Raw genomic sequence first — 25618 nt, forward strand, 5'->3', positions numbered from 1 at the left:
TAAAATATATTGGGCTAATAATATTTATAGATCTGCCATTTTAAATGGTGTCAACACTTACATGTTCCTCTTATTTTATTCAAGTAACACATTTACTTAGTTCTTAAGAGATCATTCAGTTGAATTATATTTCAGGGGCTAGGATGAGACGAATCCTTTGAATGCACTACATAGTGTAGCAGCAGCTTCAACTGATTCTTGCTATGGAACGCGTACAAAGGAACCCTTGTTGTTTGCTTGTGCAGAATGAAAAGCCACCAGGAAACCCTGTACACCATTAATTAGATTCAGCCTGCTGTAATCTTGAAAAATGTCCCATGTTTTTTAACTAGCACTGTGGAAACCAGTGTTTTTTATAAAGTAAACTTTGTTCAACCTAAAGTGTCATGCAAATGTGATGAAAAATACTATATAACCGTAAGCCCTTATCACATGCCAATCATGAACACTGTTGCTGCCAAGAAAAACTAAAAGCCCTGAGTTTAAGAAACTGCCTTACAATTTGCTGTCATACTTTTGTAGTTTCACTTCTCATTGTGCCTGAAAATCAGGGAGATATGTAAAAATGGTAATTGTCTTTGTATTCATTTACCTACAGAATTATTGGAGGCACAGAATAACTGGTTGGTTGACTCCCTTTCAACATCAAGCCCTAAAGGTGAATTAGGGACTTGTCTATTAAAACTGTAAAAAAGAATATACTTGTCATTGCAGATTTGAAATGTAGTTCCTTTGCTCAGCTGCTGTTTTCTCTCAGTGGCAGCTCATGATCAATACCTTCTCCTTTACTGTTGTTGTAGGTAGCAGTAGCTTGCCCCCTATGCACTGAGATTTTAACCATGTTCAAACAATGAGTAGTATCCCAAGCCCAGGCGTGGACAAGTCTGAAACATGGTTTCTTAAAAATAACAAAACAAACAAAAACACACAACCTGTGCAGTGGTTGAGTGAACTGTTCTAAACTGTTTATGCAGGCATTTTCTTAAACCACTTTTAAATGTTTTCTTAGTGTTAAGTTCTATGCCTTCATCAATTTTGGCTGAAGAAACCTAGATCTTGACAGATACAAGAATAACTCTCTAGTGCAGATTGCAACTGCCTTTTTTCTTGGCAGCATTATCCAACTTCTACCATCAGCAATAGCTTGCTACATGTTTCTATGTGTAATTAAATGTGTTGACAGTGATCTCTAAAGCTGCATATGCCTTGAGTCCTGGCTCAGGCCACCTTTCTCCCTTTGCTGCATTGACAGTTAAGTTCAGGTGGGGTTTCCCTAGAAAGCCTTTGATATGAAAGATGGGAGGGTAGGGATAGGGTATTCAGTGGATTTCACTTCTCTCACTTATCCAGCAGAGTTAAGAGTCTTGTTCTTCTGCATATATCAGTACCTATCCCCTATCAGGCTTTCTGTGTATGTGAGGGGAAGGAACTAACTATGGGAGCTTTTAGGGAGAGATTGTCCATAACTCTTGCCTATATGGCCAGGATTTCTTCAATATAGTTATTTTAACAGAAGTGCTCTCAACTTAGTTGGGTTCAAGAGCTAATATGGTATTTCCCTTTTTTTTAACCTTTAGAACCTTCAGTGAAAAACTTAAATAGTTTGTTATGCATGTCAAAAACTTGATGAATTCTGGATTTTTCCCCTCAGATAGCATGTGAATAGCAATATGAGTTATACCTTTAGCTATCATGCGAGAGCAGAAAGATGATTATGTTTTTCCTCCCAAACACTAAGATTTTTGGATAATTGAATCACTAATGGTTTCTGGAAAAAAATCTTAAGCAGTGATGCTTTTGTAAACATCCCTCTTCATTTGCACTATAAAATGTGTGATCAGCAGAGTTCATAGTGCCTATTGCCAAAAAGGATGGGTTCTGGGTAGGAGTGTGATGTTTATTAATCTTGAATTTTGGGCACTGGAAGATACACTGCAGTCTGTGTATATATAATGAATTAATATAAATTCTTCATGATTATTAGAGGAAGTGTCCATTACTGAACTTGTTCTTACAACTGTACATTCAGTAAGCTATTTTAAAACTTAGTGTATACAAAAGCATTCTCTATGTTACTGTGTAACAAACTGTTTAAACAATCTAATTTAAATTGCTAGACTACTTTAAATGTGACAGTAGGGACCTGACAGTATTTTCCGATAGCAGTGAGAAACAACAAATTAAGTGGTACATAAATGAACCTAATTTTCAGCACTTTTCACTGTACTGTTCCATTTACATCAGTTACATGTGCAAGGTGTGCTCACGTTCTATTGGAATTAGAGTTTAAACTGAAGCAGAGAAGTGTATCTTACTGTTAACCCTAATTATGCTGTAAAAATAGAATGGTGCTGTTAGGATTCATATTTCTTATGAGAATTTCCACTGGAGTTAGTCATAACTTTAATTTCTTCTACTTTAAGCATATACACACATACTGTTTCCACCTGAAGCTTCAGCAGGGACTGTTGTAGTTTTAGGAGAACAGGAAGGGAGCAAGGATCCAACATTTATATGCAAGTCTTAATCCTAAAAGTTTCATAATACTAAAAGCATGCCATGAAAGGTTGTTTGGATTTAAGTCCTCCGACAGTGTTTGCAACTAACTGCAAGGGCAATAGTCTACTTAATATCCTCATTCTCTAGCCTCCTCATTGATTAAAGTGAAATGCAGACAAACAGCATAAATAAGGTTAGAGCACTTGCTCTAAGCAATTTTTAGGAACAGTGTTTAATATGGCAGGTCAAGGTCTGAGTAAAAGAAAAGGTAGTGGACTGAAGTACTTCAAGTTTATTTTGTAATAGGAGTGAGAAGCATCACCTTTTTACAAGCCGTAAAAACAAGTTTTACAAAAAGATTTAGGCTCAAAATAAAATCTTGCTCATTGATTAAGCCAAACTGTATTATGGCTTTGTTGGCTAATAAGGATAGATAAACTTAGGATCTTGTCAGGGGCAACAGTAGTGGTTTGATACAGTTATCGATAATGTCGCAGATAGATCAGTTTCTGAGGATGAAATTTCTCTCTGCATAATGGACACTCTGCCTACAAAAAGGAAAGATTAAAGTTACCAAGTGCTAATGAGCCACTTTAAAAAAATAAACAAACATGAGCACATTGGAGGAATCTAAACAAAGAAATGAGTAGCCCCACCTAAACACTAATCTTTCCTTCAGTCTAGTTTTTAGAACAAGATTAACTGTATAAAGCACTATCCTCTATTCAAATTAACTGCACGTAATTTAAATGACCATGTTTTACTAATACAGGAAATGACCTTACTAAGCTTTATAACACATGGTTAATGAACAAGCTGTACATTACAGTGGCCCCTCAAGGTGAACCTTTACTAGCTGTGTAGACAATAAACCCTCTTCAGATACTGCCTCAGGGAAGAACACATGAGAGAACTTACTTGGTTCAGGCAGTAACTGTCACATTAAATGAAAATGCTGAAAAAAGTGACAAGTGTTAAATGCCGCCTTTTGAGAACTTAAACCAAAAAGTCAAGCTACTGGTAAAGATAGATGTAAGCAATTCTCAGAGGGGAGATAAATGAAGGTTCTCTGGTACAATGTGGAAGGGAAGACCACCTAGATTAGGTGAGAGGCTAGTGGTTTACACAAGTGCTCCAGCTGACTTGTAGCTATAGCAGAGGACTGAAGTGATCCTTTCTCTTTCTATAATATGAAATAATTTCCCTGTTTTTTTTATGTCTAATGAAAGACCCAATATATTACCCAAACAACAGTATTTTCCAACAAGTTAAACCATACTTCGTCTTTTTTGGCTGTTCAGCTAGCTTTTAGGTCTCTAGCCTCTAGATAAGATCACTTATGTCTGCATTCTTTAGCTCCACAAGCATGAGAGAGAAAAATACTTGTTATATTAAACAGTTTGCTGGTGCTTCATGAGCAATGAGATCTTAATTCGGCTGTTCATATAACAAATATTGCATGGGCAAATCTTCATTAAAGAGTCCCAGTTAACTAGAAAGCAATGTACTCATTCTGAAGTGAAAAATTTGCTCCATTATTTCAGTTACTATGAAAGGCAGCTTTCAGATCACAAAGTAAATCTGTAGTTGCTGGTGATGACAAATGGAAGCAATTACTAAAATATTAAAGCAAAATAAAGTTAGGATTCTCTCAGTAACACATCCTAATAGTTGCATTAACTCAGCCACGATGCATATCCTGTAAGAATGCATTAAAATAGCTCAACTAGGAGTGTATACATGTGCACTAGAAATGAGTTAGAAAATGCAAAAGTTAAAGAAAGTTCTTATAACAACATTGAGGGTTTTTGCATTCCTGAATTACCCACTACTGTATTTAAGCTCTGGCTGCTATGTAAACATGGTTACTTTACAGGGTTGGGCTTTTAAAAACCAAATTGCTGCAGAGTTGTACTTAAATGGTTGCCAACTACAGAGGCAAAAACTCACAGAAGCTACCCTACAAGCATGTGAAGATGAATGAAAATGGTGTGTTCCAATATAAAATGACAGAAAGCACTAACACAGAACCCTGCAGATTCTATAACAGCCCTAAATGATGTCAGATGAGGTTACATGCACATGAGTACTGCCGCCTGCTGAGGCAGATTGCTCCTACCATGTTAGGCCAGATTCCTAGCCCTTTAAGATGAAGAATTTTTGTGCCATCTACAAGCTAGAATCAACCTCCTTCAGTGGGCAAAACAGTCCTCCTTTGGGAAGTCCATCAAAAGCAGTAGCTCAAGTAGGCTACTATTGCAACACAGTGGCTTGCCCTCTAAGACCACTAACTCCAGAATTGAAATGTCCAGTTAACTACAAACTAATCCAGTTTTCCTATACGCTAAAATACCTTCTCACAGCACATTATGTTCAAGATAATTTTATTTGTAGCTGTACATGAACTCAGACTATCTTATTCACTTAAATCTTCTTCAAAGAGTGCTTTCAAATAACCTATACACAGACTTTGTTCAGTGTGTTATAAGCTAGTTTTGGTTTTTCTGTCAGTGATGCACTCAGTAGGCCAGTAGAGAAAGTTATGTGCCATATATTAGCCAGACTGCTTGAACCATCTGAACATTCCAGGCAGCTTATTGCTATTGTTTGAGATCCATCTGTCATCTTTGGATTTCACTCAGATCTTGTCTTACAAGTGCCATACATCTTTTTTTGGCCATCCATTTAAAAGAAGAAAGTACTTGCTAATGAACTAAGCTGAAAAATGTTTGAGACTGATCCTTAGCAAACAGCCAGTGTGTAAGAGCCATCGTGCATGAACTTTCCTTTGCTCAGACTGTTTACTACATGTTTACTACTCTTAAAACAGAGATAGCTATCACTTTTGCTAGGCTACTGAGCTCAGACACTAAACCCATAATTAGTGCTAGCACAGGGGAAAGATTTGCAGATCCAAGAGACATTAACAACCTATGGCAGAATTACTGTAAGCATCCATGAAAGTGCTGAAGCTCGCATACTATTTGCTCTCAAGATAGAAAAGCTTAGTTATCTTCTAACCTTTCCTGGTTAAGAAGTCAAGAGGATGAGGGGATGAGAAGTTGACTAAGTCTATAGTAGTCTGGAATCACTTAACTTCCAAAAATTTGGTAATACACATTTGATCAGAAATACTTTAAATCTATTTACTTGATTCAAAGTAAGTTGTAACATGGACTTCAAACCTAATGAGGCATTTGTCAGACTGATTTCACTGTGAAATACTACTCACTAAGCTGTCTAGGGAAAGATGCTAGTATTGTACAAAGCATGTCTTTGCCTGTTTATTTAAAACTGCCTCGAATGTGCCACCCACCATTAGGTATGTGGATATCTAGATCTTTGTATTTACAGCTGATTGAAGGTACAAAATTAGAAGTCTTCTGAACAAGTTTTGGTTTTTGGGTTGCACTCTCCATTTGGGACTCTAGGTGTACACTATTGAGTAGGCTATTGAGTGTGAACTTAGTATCTAGGAATTTCACCAGGCTCTATCATCAAGTAGGAGAGCTCAGTCTCATAGGTAGTGAAGTGTTGGATGTACACTAAAAGCTAACTCAGTTGCAGGAAAAGAGGGGTCTACAGCTGAGTTACCATTTTTCTGTTTTGCAAGAGTTGCTCATGTTTATATTGTGCACAGCCATAGAAGGGCTAATAAGGTTTGAAAAGGAATACATGAACAATCGGATTCATGATACCATACTGGACATCACTGAGGGTTAAACTTTCATCTACTGTAAGCAGGTACAGCTCCTGTGGTATCTATGGATGGCACCCGCTTACAGCTAGGCTGAATTTGGCTTTGAGAGGCAGGAGTGCTAGCATTTAGAGGCACTTCTTACATTATCATCTATCTTAACCCTGGATTATCCAAGGAAGAAGTGCTTAGTCAAATACCTGGGCCTGAAAGGCATACTTTTCTATGTGATCAACTTAGCTGCAGTACTGCATTTTCCACCAGGTTTTATGCTCTGGCAGCTCTTTACTTGTAGAGTGCACACATAGGGGGTGGGAGATAAGGCAGGGTTGTCAGAAGGGGAATACAATTAACTGGTTAGGAAAAATTGACATCTGGGGTAGTTGCTCTTCTAAAGGGCCCACTCAACATGATATACAAACAATATTCCCTACTCCAGGATCTCACTTTTCTGAATGGTCATAGGCTATCCTCTGAAGTCAGTGTCCGCATGTAGTAAACTCTGATGCCCAAGTAGCACGGTTAGATCATGCATTGGCCTATTGTAAACTCATTTCAGCACAAATACTTGTCCTGAAAGGCTTACAAAACAAAGGAACCTTTAAGCCACATGGCTAGGGTGATGTGCCAAAGTCAATCAATGGTTGGACAAAACAAAGGATAACTTACAACCTATTACCCACACAAAGTCACCAAACAGCTTTTCCTGTTTGGAAAAGGGTTAAGAACAGATTATGGCTACCATGTAATAGTTTACAAACTATTCTTGGAGCCTGGGAAAGATACTGTTTAACTGACAAGATCAGGAGGGTTGGATCCTTCTCTATGGAGACAGATAATTTTGTAACACGTCAGCTAACACTAAGGCCCGATTTACATCTAAAACTTAAGTCAACCTAGCTCTCTGTAGTGCTCAGGAGCGTGAAGTTTCACTGGTTGACTTAAGGGCCACTGTAGACAGCTAAGTTGACGGAAGCATTCTTCCGTCAACCTAGCTACTGCCTCTCAAGGGTGCAGCAACAGAAAAATCCCTTCTGTTGTTGTAGGAAGCATCTATGCTAAAGTGCTACAGCTATGCCACTGTAACTCTTGTAGGGCAGACATGCCCTAAAATCTCTGAGACAAGCTGCCCTGTGGATAAATGCATTTCCCTGGTCGCATGAAAATACACATTGTTTAAGCTACTATGGACTTAACTGATGTATTGACTTGTTCATCAATTTAGAAGCATGTGTAGAATGAAGTTTATTTTCTAAATGTTTTAATAAGACATTTTTAATTTGTAAATACCACCCTATGATTCATTTACTGGAAGCTTTGCTTTTCATGAAGAAGCTTACCACCATCCCATGAAAGAAGCCACAGCGCAGAAAATTAATCCATAGCAAAATGCAACTATTTAGGACATTAAAAGTATGAGAGGTAGAACAAAATGTTGTGGCCCATGAAAAAGAAGGGTTAACAGGCTGAGTCCAGGATGGAGCTGTCAGCTGTGCCCTACACCACTCCTGGGCTTTTCCAGTTGTACTTATATGGTGGTTTAATATGGACAAATGCTCCCTGGTCTCCAGGATAATACTCAGTTTATGTTCTTGGTTCACTTAAGTAAGGACTGGAACCCTCATCTCAAGATGTAAGTAATGACTAATCCCACAATTTATCGAAGTTCACAGCTTCAATAAAGTTCAACAGCATTTCTGAGTTTGGGTAGCCAGAGCGGTGCTGTAAACACCACACTCAGGTCCTGTTTCCCTCATTACTGTAATGCAGAGAACATTTACACATTTGTTTGCAGTTCAAGTCAACAGATCAGCTTGGCAAGCACAGGCCCCTCCAAAATGTGGATAGGGATTTTGAGTCTTGGAAGCTTCGTTTACTACAGAGCCTGAAAATTCTTCTAGAATAATCATGCAATAGTTCTTCCACATTTTCAAAGCCAACTCTTTCCCACTTACTTTGGTGTTACACCACTCCGTGATGCATTCCCAACAGAACAGGTGGCCACAGGGAGTGGCTGTTGCATGCCTACGTTTTTCCAAGCACAATGTGCATCGGGAACTGCGTATAACAGATTTTTCCTCCATCTGATTTCTGATTGAATAATAAATTGACAGTTAAACTAAAATGTAACAGCCAGAATATGTAAAACACCCTTACTGATACAATGTATGGAAACAAATCCACTTATGCTCAAGAGTTATACACATTCCCCTCATTAAAAACATTTCAGAAATGTCAGTGATACGGACATAGAATGAGGTACAAGGAACACAGTCTGGGATGCCCAAGACAACCTGGACCATAATTCATGCTGTTCTTCTAGTGAAGGGGACAAGGAATAGGAGCACTCGTGTCAAGGAAACACTTTTCTTATCCGACTGTGAAATTATTTGATAATTTAAAAATAGTCTATGAAAAGGTAATTATCTGCTAAAATTGAAGTTTGAGAAAAGTGACAGATGTGCAATTTTGAAAACACCTTTTAGTCACAATTTTTTTAAAATTTTTTTGATGTAACAACAGCACGCAAAATAGCCCAGACACTGCACAGGTGACTGAGAGTGGAGAAAGAGGGACAACACGACACAGGATGCTAGGGGTTGCCCTACATGAGTCCAGGGCCTGACACTAAGGGTCACAGGGAAAGGCCAGTGAGGTGGAAGTGTTGATACACTGCTGCCTGTGTTGTACCTTTCTGCAGTGCAAGTATGTTTCAATCCTGCCCTGAACAGCCCACCTCTGGTTGGAGAAGAGAGTAGTTCAGTCGTCATAACCCATTTAATCCCTGGTGTCAGCTGAGATTTTCAACGAAGTGGACAATTAAAGCCAATTGTGGGGATGAGGGGAGATGTATGTAGTTACATCGACACTGTTTGAAAACCTGTAGTAGTGAGTCAGCCTGACTACTGCCTCATTCTCCAGCACTAAGAACAGCCATGTAGACATTCGGGGGGGGGGGGGGCCTAGAATTCGGGCGCTGAAGCTGAGGGGGTGGGGCTGCAGAGCTATCTACACCGCTTTTTTAGCGCCATAGCTTGAGCAAGTCTGTAGCCATGGGCTCTGAGCCGTTCTGCCAGGGGTTTTAAAATGCAATAAGGTATAGACATACCCTCTGCTACATTTTGCCAGTAGGAGGAGGACTGAGACCAACTATATTTTTACTCACATTAAGTTACAATATTACAAGCTTTTTGGGGCTGGGGCAGTCTTTGTTATATATGTTTGCACAATACCTAGCACAATGGTATCCTGGTTGATGACTGGGCTCCTAGGTCCTATCACATACACACAAAAGAGTTTATAAAATGACAAGGAAAACTTGACATCCAACACGGGAGTCTGGTGAATATTAGAGGTTAAAACTACAGGTGAAAGCAGTAATAAAATGGTTAAATATTTCTAACATCATGCAGTTAAATAATAAAGATACACTGCTCCTATCTAGCTACTGTAATTGAACACATTCTCATTAGTGACAGAAGATGTATAGCAGTTATCTACATAGCGTCCGAAGAAGTCCCTTCCACTACCCTATAGTATTTATGTTACCTTGGTGCTTAGCTGTGAGTGGAGCTCCACCACAGAATTTCCCATTAGTTATAGATAAGAAAATTCCCACACAATTATTCCTGCTTCCACCCCCTTTCCAGCAAGTTAGGAACATCATACTTTGGATATGAGAGGTTGCGGTGTAGTTTCCACTCCTGCCTTGCTCTCTGCCTTTGTTGGAAGCTGTAGATCTGAACACCAACGGTCAGTACAAGATGCAGCAGTGACACTATCCCAAGAAGCTTGTAACTTGATCGAACGCTCTGGTCATCTCCAGGCAATCCTGGAGCACGAAGCTGCATAGTTCACACAGGAAAAGAGAAACTAAATTAATGAAAATGTGACCTTTTAGATGGTAATGAGCCTCACCATCGGTCTGCTAGTACCTCAGTTTTGACCACCTCCTCCCAAAGGCAACACAGTTTTACATTACATTAAGCCACTAGCTTGAAAAAGGCAGTTAAAAATGCAAACATAAGACTACACACATCAGATTTCCCATACAATAGAGTCACACCAGTTAAATACCGATGCTTCCACACATACTAGCAATGAATGCATGTGCCCCAAATATAGTTTTGGCTAGATTCACTTGTTTTCTAGAATTACATTAGGACCTGAACTGGTCTTTAATTAATCTAGATTTGTTAGCAGTGATCAATAAAAGGAAGGGGGGAAACATGACCCCCTCTCATGAATTATTGAAAACTCTCTCTAAAATTATTAGGCACTGCCCAATTTACTGATCATCACAGGCCAAATTCTACATGCCTTTTACATGCAATACTGTTGCTGAAGCCAAAATACTACATTACGTTAAGAAAAGTGTCTTCAATCAACGAATTCTTTAACATACATAAGATATTCCAGTGATCCTTTTAGAGATGTGATAGAAGATGCCATTTATATAAAATACTGCCAGATGCAGCCTACGGAGCAGGGGGATGCATTGCTTGAGGACATACACAGTTTGTGAAAGTGTTTTCTTCTGCTGTTCTGTCAGCCTGCCAATTTGTTTCTGCACCCAGCTTCGTACCAAAGTCCTGCTGCATAGACCATTGCTCTGCAAGGTTGTAGATCCACCAGTTTCCATCTGCAACTCATGTTCCAGATGGATTAATCCTTTGTCCAACAAATAAGGCACAACAGTATGAAGAGAAATCAAAATGGCCCGTCGAAGCAGAGAAGGGATTCTCTTCTTGGAAGAATCAACTTGGACAATATTAACATATTCTTCACCAAGAGTTTGATAACCTGAAAGATAACACGGACAAAAGTAGAAGATGGGTAAACTGGCATTCTTATTTCCATTATTGACACGCCCTGTTAAAACAGATGCTATGTTTAGGAGCGCCAAAGGTGGCTTAAATTTCAGTGCCAAATGATGTGATCATTATGTTTAAACTGTAAATCTTTTATGGACCCAATCCTGCAATTACTCAAACACCAAGCTTACTACCATGATGCATAATTCTTCATGGTACAGGCCCTGTTTTCAGAAAGCACTCTTCCAATAGTTCTGGTGGGAGCAAGATGATAAATGATGGGTTCTTTCACATGGATTTTAAATAAATGCTATGTCTTAAACAAACCAAATATTTAATATCGTATTTACATTTAACAAAAAGAAGCATCTATAAAAAAAAACCCCAAACTTCTAGGACCCGCCCTCCCCCAATTACGTTTACAATACTGACAGCAACCCAGAAGCATTAAACATTTGTAAGCAGGTAATTAACTCAGCCAACAAATAAATCAAAGAAACATTAGAGTCTGTTTTCTCCACACCAGAACGATACCCTCAACCTTCCCCCCCAAACCATGTCAAATGGCTAAACTTTATCAACACTACCTGAAAATGTGGTGAGGCTGAAGTATGCTACATCAGAAAGAAGTTCAATCTCTTTCCTCCATTCCAACCATTTCTTAGCACCTACGAGGTAAGATTAACAACATAAAATTTATTCCAAAAACAGTTTGGATTTAAAACACACCCCAGTGGTGATTATGGCCCAAACTTTGTGGCACTGTGCACCAGAAACACTACTCCGTTTTCATTATTCAAACGAGGAGACATGGCAAAAGGTGAGGAAGGGAGGTAGAAGATGAGGGAGGAGTTTGTTTTGTTTTTAGGTTGAATAACCTGAATAGCCGGCCAGTAACACAAGAATATGATCTTTGCCTTTTAAATGAGCAAAATTCCACTTGCCAGGAATACTTTTAATAAACCCATGAGTAAAGCTCTCATCAGCCTCTACAGTGACTGTTAGGGCTAAGGGGGGCCATGGACTAGCCAGGGCTGGCTAGGCCTCAAACTTTGAAAGGTGACAATAAACCTACCTGGGGTAGAGGGAGAAAACAACAGGTACAGCTCAGGAACTGCACTATGTACAGGGACCAGACCCCCGCACCCCCTCCCCCCCAGCCCACGCAAGCTACCTCTCTAGTGGTGTTCCCCAAGGGTCAGTCCTAGGACCAATCCTATTCAACTTATTTATAAATGATCTGGAGAAAGGGGTAAACAGGGAGGTGGCAAAGTTTGCAGATGATACTAAACTGCTCAAGATAGTTACGACCAAAGCAGACTGTGAAGAACTTCAAAAAGATCTCACAAAACTAAGTGATTGGGCAACAAAATGACAAATGAAATTTAATGTGGATAAATGTAAAGTAATGCACATTGGAAAAAATAAGCCCAACTATACATACAATAAGATGGGGGCTAAATTTAGCTACAACTAATCAGGAGAAAGATCTTGGAGTCATCGTGGATAGTTCTCTGAAGACGTCCACGCAGTGTGCAGCGGCAGTCAAAAAAGCTAATAGGATGTTAGGAATCATTAAAAAAGGGATAGAGAATAAGACGGAGAATATCTTAGTGCCCTTATATAAATCCATGATAAGCCCACATCTTGAATACTGCATACAGATGTGGTCCCCGATCTCAAAAAAGATATACTGGCATTAGTAGAGGTTCAGAAAAGCGCAACTAAAATGATTAGGGGTTTGGAACGGGTCCCATATGAGGGGAGATTAAAGAGGCTAGGACTTTTCAGCTTGGAAAAGAGAAGACTACGTGGGGGGGGGGGATATGATAGAGGTCTATAAAATTATGAGTGGTGTGGAGAAAGTGAACAAGGAAAGGTTATTTACTTGTTCCCATAATATAAGAACGAGGGGCCACCCCATGAAATTAATGGGCAGCAGGTTTAAAACAAATAAAAGGAAGTTCTTCTTCACTCAGCGCACCGTCAACCTGTGGAACTCCTTGCCGGAGGAGGTTGTGAAGGCCAGGAGTATAACAGGGTTTAAAAGAGAAGTGGATAAATTCATGGAGCTTGAGTCCATTAATGGCTATTAGCCAGGATGGGGAAGGAAGGGTGTCCCCAGCCTCTGGGGCGCCTGGCCTTGGCCACGGTCAGGAGACAGGACACTGGGCTGGGAGGACCTTTGGCCTGGCCCCAGTCTGGCCATTCTTACGGTATGTTGTCCCGGCCCACGCGAGCCCCTCACCCGCCAGCCCGTGCAGCGCCGCCCCGGCCCCGCTCCGCAAGCCGCTCCGGTACAACTCATCCTTCTGCCCGCAGCGCACCAGGTGCGCGGGCCCAGCGGGAGCCAGCGGCATCCCGAGCAGCGGGGGTGGGGCCGGGAGGAAACCTTCCCTCTCTCGGCCACCGTCCGCTGTACGCAGCGTCACGAAGATAACGTAGGCCGCTGGCACAGACGACATACGCCTAGGTGGACGCACTGTGCTGGCTTCGCGAGGCGCAGGCGTTGTGCGTCATCTCAGCGCCTCCAAGAGGGGCGGGGCGAGAGCTCCTTAAAGGGGCGGAGCAGGCCGGCGGCCCCAGTCCCACCGCGCTCAGGACCCACAATCCCTCGCGGCGTGTGGGGGACGCGCGCACGTTCCCGCCAGAGCTGCGTGGCAGTGCCCTGGGGGGGTTGCCATGGCGATGTCCCCCGGCATTGCCCACCCTGCCTATCCCCTGGGCTGCGTCGCAGAGACGCCACGGCGCCCGCACGCCGTTCAGGATGGGCCCATGGTAAGGAGGCAGCACGGCCTAAGGGATGGAGCCCTGGACTGGGCCTCGAGAGACCTGGCTTCTATTCCCAGCCCTGCCACTGGCCTGCTGGGTGGCCTTGGGCAACTCCCTTCCCTTCCCCATGCCTCAGTTCCCCCGTCTGTAAAATGGGGATAATGGTACTCTCCTTTGTAAAACACTTAGAGAGCAACGGATGGAAAGTGCTGTAGGAGAGCTAGATATTATTAACCTGTGGTGTCTGGACCTTTTCTGCAGGGGGCAAGTTTGCTGTGACAGAAACCCAATGATGCCAACTTGAAGCGTTCAAAAACCAAGGGTTAGCCTCCCTCCCCCTGAAAAAACATGAGATTTGCTTCAAGAATACACTTTGGGTTCTTTTCCGTTGCCTTCCAGTTTCCGAGCCTCTTGTAGAAGGTGATAGATTGCATCTGATGAAGTGAGCTGTAGCTCACAAAAGCTCATGCTCTAATAAATTTGTTAGTCTCTAAGGTGCCACAAGTACACCCTTTTTTTTTTTTTTTTTGTAGAAGGTGGTTTCTTCAGGGTTTCAAGCTTTTCTCAGCAACCATGAATAAGGCTATGAATTTGACATGGAAGTTTTTAGTAAATTTCATGACAGAGATGTGGGGGGACATGATGAATCACAGAAGGTTGGGGGTATTAGAAACTGAGCCCACCCTGCAGTGGCAGCTCCTGGGGGTTGTAACCTGGGGCACATGGTTGCAACCCCACTCAGGTTTGGCGTCTGCTACTGTGTCTCAATCTACAGGGGGTGGATGGGCCAAATCTGAGTAGTGGTGCAACCACATGTTCCAGGTTATGACACCAGTGGGGAGCCAGGCCTAGCCCTGAGGGATAGGAGCTACTGACACAGGGCAAGTGTGAGGTGAGCTCTTCATGGACTTCATTCAAATTTATGATTACTGTGAACACTGACTTTCATGCCAAAATAGGAGCCTAACTCATGAGGCATAGATACCTACTTCCTTTAAAAATCTCACACGCTCTCCTGATTTTAGGAGCTAGGGCTTTAAAAAAAACCAAACCACTAAATATCTCAAGACTTGTAATAAAATTGCAAGAGTTGGCCACACTGGAAGTGTGGGTAGGAGCAGTGCCCCCTAGATGGGGTAGAATTTTTGCGTGGCTAGGGTTGACCGGTAAACAGGAACTTTTTTGTTGAAAAAATGTGTCCCTTTTTTTCTGAACAAATATTGAAATGAAACTCAGTGTTTGCTGACTATTTTTATTCATGGTCACAGAATTCACAGTGCTACAGAAATCACAGAGGTAAGCCTCTTACAGTGGGAACTGGCCAGGACTTCAAACTACAATTAGAAATTCTCTTATCCAGGCATCAGCAGTTGGCTTAACAGTGGTGCAGTTTTTCAGCATCACGCTGCATGCGGGAAGATTGCAGAGCAGAGCACGTATGTATACTGTGCATTGCTCAATGCCGTGATATTGGCATAACCAAATGTAGATCCATGCAGTTGCACAAGCATGCCCTTGTATCCTTCATAAATAATTTCTTTCAGCTGTTGTGTGGACAAATTGTTTCCTGAGCCCAAGTCTCACTCATTGCGTGTGAACTTTACATCTCTCTCTGTTTTGTGATGAAGAATTTTTTATTAATTTTAATAAGTCCGTTAAAACCTTCCTTTATTATGTGTTTTTTAAGTCTAACTCATTCAGACTTGTGGCTTGGCAGCCCTGCACTCAGTCTGGGCAATGCTGCACATCTTCAGCATAGCTGTCAGAGCAGCACTGGCTATTAGCTCCTCGCATTCACAAAGACTTGATTTAATGACAAACTTAAAGAAGAAAAAACCTATAAAAAAAACCTGAGGCTAGTTGCCTGAAGCTGGTTACTTCTGCTGGCAGGCAAATGATCCATCAGGAAAGCTCATTTCAGGACTCAGTTCACATGGATTGTTCCTCCACCCCGTCTACTACTGGTCCACTCAACATTACTGCATTAAATGTGCAAGCAGCTAGAAGAAATTTACAAAGATCCTGATCTCTGAAGTGCTGGTGTGCAATGCTTCAGAGGCCGGTTTTGTGGTTTTACTTTAAAGATGAATTCCTGTGTGGCCTAAAGAGATCCAGTCCTTGCAGAATATAGTGTCTTTCTCTGACCAGGCTTCAGGGCTGTTTGTCTTCAGTAAACACGCATTTGCCATAGTGCAATGCCTGAACCATTTCTCTACGTGGATGATTCATTGATGAAAGACAGCACTTGGAAAGAGACAGAAAGATGAGTGAACATCAATGTTACAATGTTAAAATTACCAGCTTTGCTGATAAATTACCTTCCAAATCACACATAATCCCTGGTTTGCTTACTGTGGGGACTTGAATAACTGTATTCTGCTAGACAGAGTCCAGTAAATCTTGGTCACTATGATTTATTGGACTCTGCAGGGAAAATGTTAAACAAAAAATCAACCAGCCTCATGTTACACATTTTGAGGCTGATGGTGGTGTGGACAGTATGATGTTTCTACAATATGCACCTTACAGTCAAGGTCCTTTTTCACAAAGGAAACAAAATAGCAATATTTATTCTTTGAAAAACTCATAAACTACAATTATAAATCTTGAAACCTGATATAGCCGTGTTATTTGCCAAACTGTGTTTGTGCTTTTCTTCTGAACAGATTTTAAAATTGATTAAAATGAGATTATAAACTAATGTAAAAGTTCCACTTTAAGATTCTGTATTTATGTGTTTCCTCTGTGGTTCCACATCTATTTGGTGAATGGATAATTTGCTAGTTGCAATTCAGGTTACAGTGAAACCTACTGTAATAGTTGCTTATCAAAATTCAAGGGTTTTTTAGGATACCGGAGGTAACAGCTTCTGCACACACAGGCAGGACTCAAACTTCTTACCAATCCCCTGATCAGATACAACAATGTAATATCAAAACAAGACAACAATTTGGCACTAAGATACAGTACCATCTGTTGGTGGAGGCACCATCCACGCTAATCACTACATTACACTATAATACACTCGGGCTATGCTGCACACCCCTGGCAGAGGCACGTAGGGTATATATAGCTTCATGCCACAGTGAAAAGCAAGCTGTGGTGTGTAGCTACATATGTCAGTGAAAGGCTCTGACAGTGGGGAAAGGCTCCAGTGGCTGCCTGCTGCTGGAGACATTTCCTAATGCCTCCCCTGCCACAGTCTTTCCACACTGTTGGAGCCTTTCCCCATAGCAGGGAAAGACTCCAGCAGCGAGGAGACAGCGGGACACTACACTGCTAAAATATCCTGAAGAATCTCAAAGCACTTAACAAACTGAGGCTTTGTCAACACTTAAAACACTACAATGACACAGCTGCAGCAAAGTGGCTTTGCTGCTCTAGCGCTTCAGTGTAGACACTCCCTGTGCTGACAGGAGGGGTTCTCCCATTGGCATAGGCAATCCACCTCCCCGAGGGGCGGTAGTTAGCTCGATGCAGGGCATAAAATCTTACACAGTATTTTCCAGAGCCACGCACCCCCAACATGCTAAAAAAACTCCAGTGGGGTTGAAAATATTTACCGGAGCTGTAGCACTGTCCATGTGCGGATTTAGGTCAGCTTAACTACTTTGCTTAGGGCTGTGGATTTTTCTCACTCCTAAGCCAGGTAGCAGGATCAATCTAATTTTCTAGTGTAGACCAGCCCTCAGGCTCTTTCCAGCAAATACACATGGATTTGGCTTTACACTGAGTAGTCCCACTGAACTGAGTGTAAATACTTGTGTGTAAAGTTAATTGCTTGTGTGTTTGCAGGACTGAGGCTTTAGCAAACTGAAACACAAAAAGTGCACACTGATCATGTTATTCACCACCTTTGGCATAGAAGGTGAGAGCTATTTAATGGCTGACAGTTACAGTATCTGGTCTAAACTGCTGTGTCGTGGATCTCACTGAAATTATATGGGGAATTTTAGGAAGCAGAGTGTAATTACACAGATTGGAATTCTGCCAAGACACTGGAGCTAACTCCCTGACTCTTACAGAAAGTGCCATGTTCACATTTCCAGGTTAACGTTTGAAAAGGTGCATCTGAAAATCTCTGGCACTGGCTATTTTTTTACTGAATTGTTGGAAGGTGGGTATCCAAACTGCAGGGTGTGCACGGCTGGTTGATCATGTCATCCTGGCTTGTTCTGCTTCTTTCCAACGGCTACATCTAATTGAAGGATTGCCAAAAATATTTTAAATAGAAGGCTCTTTGGGACAGTGCCTCTTGTGTGCTACCACCAGACAAATTATACGTAATAGTACTTTCTTAATATTCCCTTCCCATGGCAGCAATTGATGTAGTTGCAACTAGGATTTTATGTGATCATGTGTGGGAGGGTATGTGGCCCACTCAGAGGTAGATGGGTGGGGAAACAGCCATGAAACAATCTTGCTATGAAGATAAGGGCCACACTGAGAAAAAGTTTGAGAACGCCTTCTCTAGAACAGTGGTTCCCAAACTGGGGTTCGCGAAATGTTACATGGGGTTCTCAGGAAAAAAATTCCCTAATGGCAGACAGAGCTGTCCCTAGGGACCCTGGGCAGCATGGAGCCAGCAGCCCGGAGCCCCTGGACTTCCGAGAGCTAAGCAGATCAAAGAAAGCATATCTATCACACTGGAAATTTAAACTTCAGGACTCCATATAAGAAATGGAAAGGGAGGTGGATATTTTTTGCTGTTTTTAAAATTAAATAGGCAGCTAGTATTGTTTTTAAAATTATTATGAAGAACAAGTTTAAGCTTTGTTGTAACGTGCATTGTTTGCCTGGACTGCTCAAGACCTGAATGCTTATGTAGGAGGAACTCTTTGAGTTGGCTTCTTGATTCTTCATGCTGTTTCACATCTGATACTCCTTGATGAAACATAGGAGCCTTTTTCTTATAACAGGCTTATTCAAAGTGATACAAGCTACAAAAGTGAGATCTGGGAAGAGTGTTGTTGTTTTCATAATGTACTAAAAATACTGTAATGATAAATAATTAATCATAAATAGTGGTAATAAGCATGTCATAAAAACAAATTTTATATTTTCAAGATCACTGCTTTTATAATTTATACTCAGGTAAAGGAGACAATCCCTGAAATATTCATTTTTAGGAGGGAGTTCGCGAGACTTGACATGTGAGTGAAAGGGGTTCACAGGCTGTTAAGGTTTGGGAACCACTGCTCTAGAAGAACTGTAGGTGGGGTACTTGCCTCAAATAATACAATATCTAGGTTGGTCAGTATTTTGCAAACAGCACGGCCTCTCTTCACTGCTCCTCCTTTGCCAGAATAGATCCTTACTGAAGGCAAGAACCATCAGGCACTTATTATCTCAGCCTTTGCATTCTTGGCACGTCACTGCAGTACTGCTAACCCCAAACATTAAAAACAATGAGTCTGCACCCCAAAAACCCTGAGATTGGTTTAAAAATTATGATCTTTTTAAATAATACTTCTGGAGTTCTTTTTATTTATCCTCTTTAGGCTGCACTCATGTCATTTTTTTTCTGCAACCACGAAGGCTAGAAACTTCCTTTTTTAAAAAAAAATGGAAGCTGAGACTCCCAGGCAATCTCCTGATATCAACTGCTGGGTTTTTAAGAAAAACACCAAATATTTCAAGACTCGTAATAAAATCATGAGACTTGGCAACACCATAGCAATAATTCCTAACATTTTAAACACTCAACAAACAATGCTCCTAATTCATCCCTGGTCTAGTTCTAGTGTGATGAATTTGGCCCCTCCTCAGTTTAATCCTCAGACCATCTCTGAGAGGTGTTTGGTATGTACCTTGTGCAATACTTTCCTCCAGCAACCAAAGAGTTAATTATCTCTTGACTCAGTTGCACATGGGTCAGTTAGAATGCTAGGTGTCTAATGGGCCTAGGGACAGACACACAATGATAGGTTGTTGGAGCTAACATGCTAGCTTTCAGCAGGGTCTGACTGAAGCTGGAGACTATGCTAGAATGACAAGCTGCTAGAAAAAGGGGCTGGAGGTTGCTTCGAGTGCCGTGTTTCTCTCTCCTAGTCCCTTTTTGTGTCTTATATTGTATGTGCCATTTATTAAAGAAATCTTGAGTGAAGGCTTTTAGTGATCTTTGTAAAAGTAGGCCGGTATCATTCACTCTCAATTTGACAGATCGGGAGGCTGAGGCAGGGATCCTAGTCATGACTATGGCTTCTAGATGCTGCAGTAATACAAATAATTAAGTGACTTCCCCCGAAGAATCAGTGTGAAAGCTGGAATTATGGCCCACAAATTCCTGGCTCCTAGTCATTTGATCAGACCTTTCCGAGACACATCTCTCCAGTTTCTATAAAACTGAGAAGAACTGCAGGCTGCTGAAGGGCATCGTTTCAGCCCTTACTCAGAATTTTGCTTTTCTTGTGAATTGAAGTTGAGCTCAAATAATATTAGGTAATTGTTGGTGAGTTTTTGCTTTTGGTCAGTGAACTTAGTTCTTTTTAAAAATAGTACTAAAAGGGGTAGAGTGAGAGAAAGAAAAATGTATGTAACAGCAGCATGAAGGCTGACATTTCTTACAGTCTATTATGTATTCATTAATTCAGCTCATAAGGGACCGTAATCTTCACACTTCTGTGTAAAGTGGCTAGCATTTAGCTGGTGCTATATAAAAATAATTATTTGACATTTTATATTACTACAGTGCCTAAAAGTTCCAGTCAGGAATACGCAGGGTGCTGTAGGTTTTGTGTGTGTGTTATGTTTGGTGTGTTCTCTGCATCAGTCGCTCAGCTTTAAGGGTGAACTCATTAATGTTTGGTTTCTGAGTAACAGCCGTGTTAGTCTGTATTCGCAAAAAGAAAAGGAGTACCTGTGGCACCTTAGAGACTAACCAATTTATTTGAGCATGAGCTTTCGTGAGCTACAGCTCACTTCATCGGATGCATCCGATGAAGTGAGCTGTAGCTCACGAAAGCTCATGCTCAAATAAATTGGTTAGTCTCTAAGGTGCCACAAGTACTCCTTTTCTTTTTTCATTAATGTTTGTTTCACTAATTGTGAAAATGTATGTTAACTGTAACACCCCATAGTGCTCAGACCTGTTAAGGACCTGATCCTGCAAAGACTTATGTGAGTGCTTACTTTTATATGAGTGATCCCATCAAATCAGTGGATTTAATCAAGTTAAGCTCATTTGTAAGCCTTTGAAGAATCAGGGCCCTTTCTAAGCAGTTTGGTACTTTACTAAATATAAATTGTGTACTCCAGTCAGAGTAATATGAATCACCCATGTCTGAAGGGCAATTTCATCACTTTTTAAAGAATCATAGAATATCAGGGTTGGAAGGGACCTCAGGAGGTCATCTAGTCCAACCCCCTGCTCAAAGCAGGACCAGTCCCCAAAGTGAGTTTATAACCCAGAATAGCGCCTTCATTAGGCCCAGACAGCTTCCACTTGTTCCCTTAAGAAACAAATGATCTCCGGTTCAATTACAAATTCAACCATTGGCTTGTGCCTTCTGTGAGGTCGCTGTGGTGCACTTGCTGTAGGAGTGAACCTGATCAAAGTTTTTATTTCACATCAGATTCCTACAAAGTCATGTTTTTTACATGTTTAAAATCAGGTGACAGTTAGCAAGTTAAACTGAGTTTCACTTTTGGGTTTGAACCTCTTGTTTCACAGTCTTCCGTAATCAATATTGTCTTGTAGGTGACAGTGGCAGAGCAAGGAGAAAAAGGAGCGGAGCAGCAGATCTTAAAAAGCAAATGAAGATTGTTATTTGAGAATTGTGTGGGCCACTTAGAAGTGGGATTGTTAAAGCACTTAGAAAAATATACTGTATGCAACTTTTCCTGCACTGGATGTTGCAAGAGGCTAATGGAGGGCTATGGCTCTTTTGTCATCTTTGATTTTTACTGGGCTCATTCTTCTTAATTTGTTGACTTCCAGCATTGTGGACTGTTACACAGCTGCTGGGTTCCACCCTAGAAGAGGTTGTATTTGTGATGGGTGAAGTCTCTAGTGTATATATAATACCTAAATGTTACAATGCTTTCCATCAGTAGATCTCAAAGTACTTTACAATGGAGGACAATATCATTATCCCCATTTTACAGATGGGGAAACTGAGGCACGGAGAGACAAGGTCACCCAGTAGTCCATTGGCAGAGCCAGGAATAGAACCTGTGACTACTGAATACCACAGGGCTATAGTTTATTCAGAGTTTTGGAATCCTTATTGTATAAATGTAAGACGATGATGTCATAAAGAATGTGAAGATCTGAGTAATGTCAGTTTTACTTTATTATAAAACCCCCCTGTGCACTGAGAGAAAAACAGGATTAATCCATATCTGCAGTACAGGGGACTTGTTTAACCTCCAAGCTAGTTAATATTTGTACTGTGCTCTGTAGAGATGAAGTGCTGTGTGATTTTGTTAAAAAATAAAGGATGGCAACATTCTAGAGCTGCCTAGGGGGCAGCATTGACTTGTAATGTAGTTTCCTAAGTTTCCTTAAAAAATAAAAAATTGCTACAACAAATATCCCATCACTTGAAATGCACACAACTTCCTAATGCTTCCAAAACCAAGACATATTGGGGACTGTTACCAGGTGTAGCTTTTATATTGCATCAATACAGTTTAAATATGGACAGGTTTGGGGAGGAGGGCATTTAACAGAAATGGTTCCATTCCCTCATCTGTTCCTGTCTTAAGATCTTAACTTTTCTTATGCAGAAAGGAATAAGAATGTGAATATTTTACAACTTTTAACACAAAAGGAAGATGCAATTGTTATGGGGGAATCTGGAGATTTCTCCCCAGAAATCATGGATCTGAGCCCTAGGTAGGAATTGAGATCTCTATAACTTAGAGCCAGGTTGTGTGACTCTGTTGTCCCATTGGTGAGCAGTTATTTGCATGACTAGTCCCCTTAGCTTCAGTGGGGGCTACTCATTCAAGTAACTCCTCCCCAGTGGGAGTAAGCAGTTAATGGCCTGACCCTTAGTTCATAAACCTAGTAAAAAATTACTTACAAACTTGTGGTCACTCAGGTTGAAATATTAAGTGCTCAAATTTCAGAAAATATTTAAAGTTAAGGCAAACTTGCATGCAGGAGTAGCTGTTTGTAGGACGGGGCCACTAGTTAAGATGTGACATGGTGAGGTAACTGAATGGTCTTCTCAGAAGCACTCTAGATACCCAGTTAATAAAAGAACATATCCTTGTGGGTCGCCTCCTGCTCTCGCCCACCTGTTTATTCTCTGCCTCATTTTGTTTCTTGCTGTCCTGCCCTGACTCTCTCCGCTCTCATGAGCAGGCTAGTGAAGGAATGGAAAAGCAGATTCTCTGTCTGCCTCCCTGAGGGCCAATGACAGGCTGCAGGGGTCAATTCATACTCCAGCTTGTTTTCCTCTCCACTTATTTCTCATCACTGCTCTTTTCTTCTCGAGGAGAGCTGTGGGAGTGGAACCATGCAGCTGTTCTTCTCTTGTAAAACTGGCCTTTCCAACAGAAAGGTCTATCAGTGTCAACTTACATACTGGTTTGTAGGTATGGATTCATAGCCCCAGTGGGGCAAATAGTTTGGAATGTGGTGGTTGACTTATCAATTGTGTCCCCCCCCCCCGCATTTGGAACAATAATTACTTTGAAACAGCACTGTAATAAAGTGGGTTAGTAATTAAGTGTCTTTTGGTAGCAATGTGAATGAATGGCACAAGTTAGTTCTGGTTCTAAAGTTATACAGGATTTGGCTTTGGTGTTCTGTTTGCAGTCTACTGACATGCATTCACATAGATCTATATTTGCAAAGGCTATTGTCTTTCTTCTGATTAATATTTTGCATGCTGTGGAAGCTCATATTGGACCAAATTCTGCTCTTGGGTGCCCCATGCATCCCTGTGGACCACACTTGAGTTTGTATGGGGGCAGCTGAGAACAGAATTTGGCCCAGTATGTGTTGCAACATTGATGGGGTTTGGTGATGTACACAATAGGAAACTGTAATTAGTCAAATTCCAGTCATCTCTGTGAGTGGGCTCATGCCCCAAAAAACCCCCGGACTGAAGAGTGACTGTAGGGCATAAATCTTGCACTCTGAGCCCTACAGAGGAGGTTGGCTGGGGTGGCTTTGGGAATATTGTCTGCATGATTCCAGATCAGATGTCCCGTGACCTGCCTATCCCATGTGTCTCACAAATTCCTTCCCCTGGCAGGATTACACTGAGTGCTGGAAGATGTAGAATAGGGAGGGGTGGCTGATCTGAATATGTGCCCGTGTTGGTGCTGTTTATGTGTGTCTAGGCCAACATATAGCTAGCATACTGTAATGGGAATTGCAGTGAGAAGAAGGCTGAAGTTAGAGTGAGATACGTAAGCTGCCTTTACAAAAGATACTGAAGCATGTTGCTTTTTCTTAGTTGCACACAGAGTAGTTTATTCCTGTTGCACTAGAGGAAATAATGTGGTGTAGCACGAGATCTACACTACTGCTTAAGTGGTGTGAAAAAGCCACCCCCAATAGCGCTGCAAGTTACATCGACCTAAGCGTTGTCCACACCAGTGCTCAGTCGGTGAGAGAGGCTCTCCAGCTGGCATAGCTTCTGCCTTTCGTTGAGGTGGAGTAATTATGCTGACGGGAGAGCACTCTCCTGTCAGCATAGCCTGTCTTCACCAGACATGCTATAGGGGTGCAACTGCGCTGATGTAGCACGGTAGTGTAGACTAGCTCCTAGTACATTCCAAACATCAACTGCTAATCGCTGGCTATTCTGAATATTAGATAATTGAAATTGCCACAGCAGATCACAGCTGTAGCCCATCATATATCCTCCCTCCAGCAGTGAAGATTGTCTGATTCTGCAGTGGAAAGTGAAAACCCCTTGAATGCACCTGGCTAATTGTTCTGTATTATGTGTGGTGGGAGGAACAGTTCCTTCCTGACCTGCAAGGTGATCATTTTATGCCCGGAAGCATAAGAGTGATTTTTTTACCCCTCCCTTGGCACTTACTCTGTAATTGCAAATATTGATCAGAAAACTATTTAGACCTTCTAAACTTCTGCTACACTGGCTTGAGTATAGGACTCAGAATTTTGCAAGACTGAAACTCTTTGCAGACCTGATCACTATTGAAATCTAGCATCCTGTTCGCCACTATTGCCTACAACAGACATGATAAGGGATTTATTCCACTAGCAACTAAACAAGGAAGTCCGAAATGTAAAACAAATGCAGTATACGCTAATGATTAACTTGTTCTCCCATGTATTGCGTGAGTGTGCATTATTAAATATGGTTTTATCTCCATGGGCTTGTTAATGTGGAAGAGGCTTGGAGTGTAATATTCAAACATGGCAACAAACAGATGTTTCAATTTCCAACCTGAAGAACAGGTTCCCCTGATAAAAAAGGGGCTTAACGTCTGTCCAAGACTGTTACCACCCTCTGCTTCCCTTTGCCTCCTCCCACTCTGAACTTGTTACCCTGGAGCTGAACTGTTTGAACAAGGACTGTAAGAGTTGCTTTGTGATCAGTGAGCTGAGAGCCTTTACCATGTAAAATGCAGGGGAGGAGCCTTTAACTTCAGATTGTGCTGAATTTTTTGTTTGTTATACATATGAAAGACTCCGGATACACAATGCAAAGAAGCTGGAACAGAACTGACTCTGCACAGTCCAGAGAAAAGAGATAAAGGTGTGTTCTTTATTTTTCTCCCCTGTCTCCTCTCCCCAAGCCTAGATTCTTTTCTTTGTACTTCTAACACTTCTTCAGTTCTCTGGTCTGAGAGGTTAGTTCAAAACTTCTAACAAGCTGCGGCAGGAATATCGATAGCTTTACAG

At 41.3% G+C, this 25618-nt stretch overlaps 2 protein-coding genes across 4 annotated transcripts in view; one reads left to right on the forward strand and one right to left on the reverse strand.

Annotated features, from left to right (window-relative positions):
- Positions 1-784: 784 nt before the first annotated feature.
- Positions 785-13517, reverse strand: PEX10 (peroxisomal biogenesis factor 10). 3 transcript variants are annotated; one of them, XM_073316849.2, is made up of 6 exons: positions 13226-13517; positions 11598-11678; positions 10782-10999; positions 9866-10041; positions 8152-8287; positions 785-3047 (listed from the first exon to the last, which is right to left on the reverse strand). In XM_073316849.2, exons 1-6 carry the CDS (start codon positions 13473-13475, stop codon positions 2979-2981), a joined length of 930 nt encoding a protein of 309 aa, XP_073172950.1. In that variant the 5' UTR covers positions 13476-13517; the 3' UTR covers positions 785-2978. The 3 variants fall into 3 exon arrangements, with proteins under 3 accessions (XP_073172950.1, XP_073172948.1, XP_073172949.1); XM_073316847.1 differs by having other exon boundaries at positions 10602-10999; positions 13226-13516; XM_073316848.2 differs by having other exon boundaries at positions 10602-10999; positions 13259-13515.
- Positions 13518-24955: 11438 nt separating this feature from the next.
- PLCH2 (phospholipase C eta 2) overlaps positions 24956-25618 on the forward strand; it is a 318005-nt gene continuing 317342 nt past the window's right edge. The window contains exon 1 of the mRNA XM_078849302.1: positions 24956-25472. The gene's annotated coding sequence lies outside the window, so the exon portion shown is untranslated. The remainder of the gene's footprint in view (positions 25473-25618) is intronic.

This window comes from Lepidochelys kempii, chromosome 18 (genome assembly GCF_965140285.1).
Source record: "Lepidochelys kempii isolate rLepKem1 chromosome 18, rLepKem1.hap1, whole genome shotgun sequence".
NCBI classification, from domain to species: Eukaryota; Metazoa; Chordata; order Testudines; family Cheloniidae; genus Lepidochelys; species Lepidochelys kempii.

What these genes read in the sequence shown, in the direction of transcription:
- PEX10 (XM_073316847.1), bottom strand. Translation starts at nt 13,475, where the DNA reads ATGTCGTCTGTGCCAGCGGCCTACGTTATCTTCGTGACGCTGCGTACA. An exon ending in CAGCCTCACCACATTTTCAG is followed by an intron (nt 11,000 to 11,597) that starts GTAGTGTTGATA and finishes GTTATCTTTCAG; the next exon opens with GTTATCAAACTCTTGGTGAA. An exon ending in CGGAGTGGTGTAACACCAAA is followed by an intron (nt 3,048 to 8,151) that starts GTAAGTGGGAAA and finishes TCCTTTTTGTAG; the next exon opens with GCAGAGTGTCCATTATGCAG.